We start from the raw sequence: 1,403 nt of genomic DNA, 5'->3' as shown, positions 1-1,403 counted from the left end.
TGCATACCTGTATCCCCAGCCACACAGGAGACTGAGGTGGGAGGATTGCTTGAGCCCAGTAGCTCAAGGTTACAGTGAGCTATGACTGCATCACTGCACTCCAACCTGAGTGACAGAATGAGACTCTGTCTTAGAAAAAGAGAGAAAGGATTGTAGTCACATTCTCTTGAGGCTTCTAATAATATGTTTAGAATAATTCACAGTCTGAGACTCACATACCGATGACCTCTTCCCCTAGCTGTGTTCTCACCTGGGAAGAGGATGCGGCTAACCATCCCAGGGAACACCATTATGAAGAGGGGCAGCACCTTCAGGTACGCAGCCATCAGAGCACCTCCTTTGGCATGGGACAGGTTCTTGGCAGCCAGGGTCCGCTGGACAATCACCTGGAAAAGATCAAGGGGGTTGGAAACTGGGAATGCTGATACGGTTTGGCTGTGTCCCCACCCAAATCTCATCTTGAATTGTAGCTCCTATAATTCCCACATGCTGTGGGAGGGAGCCAGTGGGAGATAATTGAATCATGGGGGCAGTTTCCCCCCATACTGTTCTCATGGTAGTGAATATGTCTCGTGAGATCTGATGGTTTTATAAGGGGAAACCCCTCTCACTTGGCTCTCATTGTGTCTTTGCCTGCTGCCATCCTTGGAAGACGTGACTTGCTCCTTCTTGCCTTCTGCCATGATTGTGAGGCCTCTCCAGCCATGTGGAACTGTGAGTCCATTCACCCTCTTTATAAATTACCCAGTCTCGGGTATGTCTTTATCAGCAGTGTGAGAATGGACTGTATTAAAAGGCTTTCTCTTAAGGCAAAAAGGGTGTGTTTAGCCTCTTGGTAGGTGTAGGAGACTCAGGATCTTGGTTTGCCACGCTTGTGTTTGAAGAAACATCTCTTTCCTATGCTCAGTCCCTGTGGTCTAATTCAGGTAGCTAAGACACCCACCCTATTCCCTCCCTACTCTTTTATCCAGGGGTTATGCCTGGCCAATTAAAGTCCTTCACAGAATTATTCCACCTCTCTGGCTACCATGATCCATTAAGGAAAAGCATGTCCCCAAGGCAATCCAACCACACCTCTCCATGGAATTTCTTCCTTAAAAAGGCAAAGGAGGCCAGGTGCAGTGGCTCACGTCTGTAATCCCAGCACTTTGGGAGGCTGAAGCAGGAGGATTGCTTGGGGTTGGGAGTTTGAAACCAGCCTGGCCAACATGGTGGAACCCCATCTCTATAAAAAATACAAAAATTAGCTGGGTGCATTGGTGTACACTTGTAATCCCAGCTACTTGGGAGGCTGAGACAGGAGAATCACTTGAACCCAGGAGATGGAGGTTGCAATGAGCCAAGATCGTACCACTGCACTCCAGCCTGGGTGATAGAGTGAGACTCTGTCTCAAAAAAAAAAA

The 1,403-nt window shown here is 48.2% G+C and overlaps 1 protein-coding gene across 1 annotated transcript in view; it reads right to left on the bottom strand.

The window, feature by feature from the left end:
* SLC5A11 (solute carrier family 5 (sodium/inositol cotransporter), member 11) overlaps positions 1-1,403 on the bottom strand; it is a 74,033-nt gene that overhangs the window by 17,250 nt on the left and 55,380 nt on the right. The window contains exon 11 of the mRNA XM_011987964.1: positions 251-386. Coding sequence (XP_011843354.1) covers positions 251-386 — 136 coding nt within the window. The remainder of the gene's footprint in view (positions 1-250; positions 387-1,403) is intronic.

Source organism: Mandrillus leucophaeus, unplaced genomic scaffold (genome assembly GCF_000951045.1).
Source record: "Mandrillus leucophaeus isolate KB7577 unplaced genomic scaffold, Mleu.le_1.0 Scaffold32, whole genome shotgun sequence".
NCBI lineage: Eukaryota > Metazoa > Chordata > Mammalia > Primates > Cercopithecidae > Mandrillus > Mandrillus leucophaeus.
Note: the sequence above shows the minus strand (reverse complement) of the source record. Positions and strands in the feature narration are given on the sequence as shown.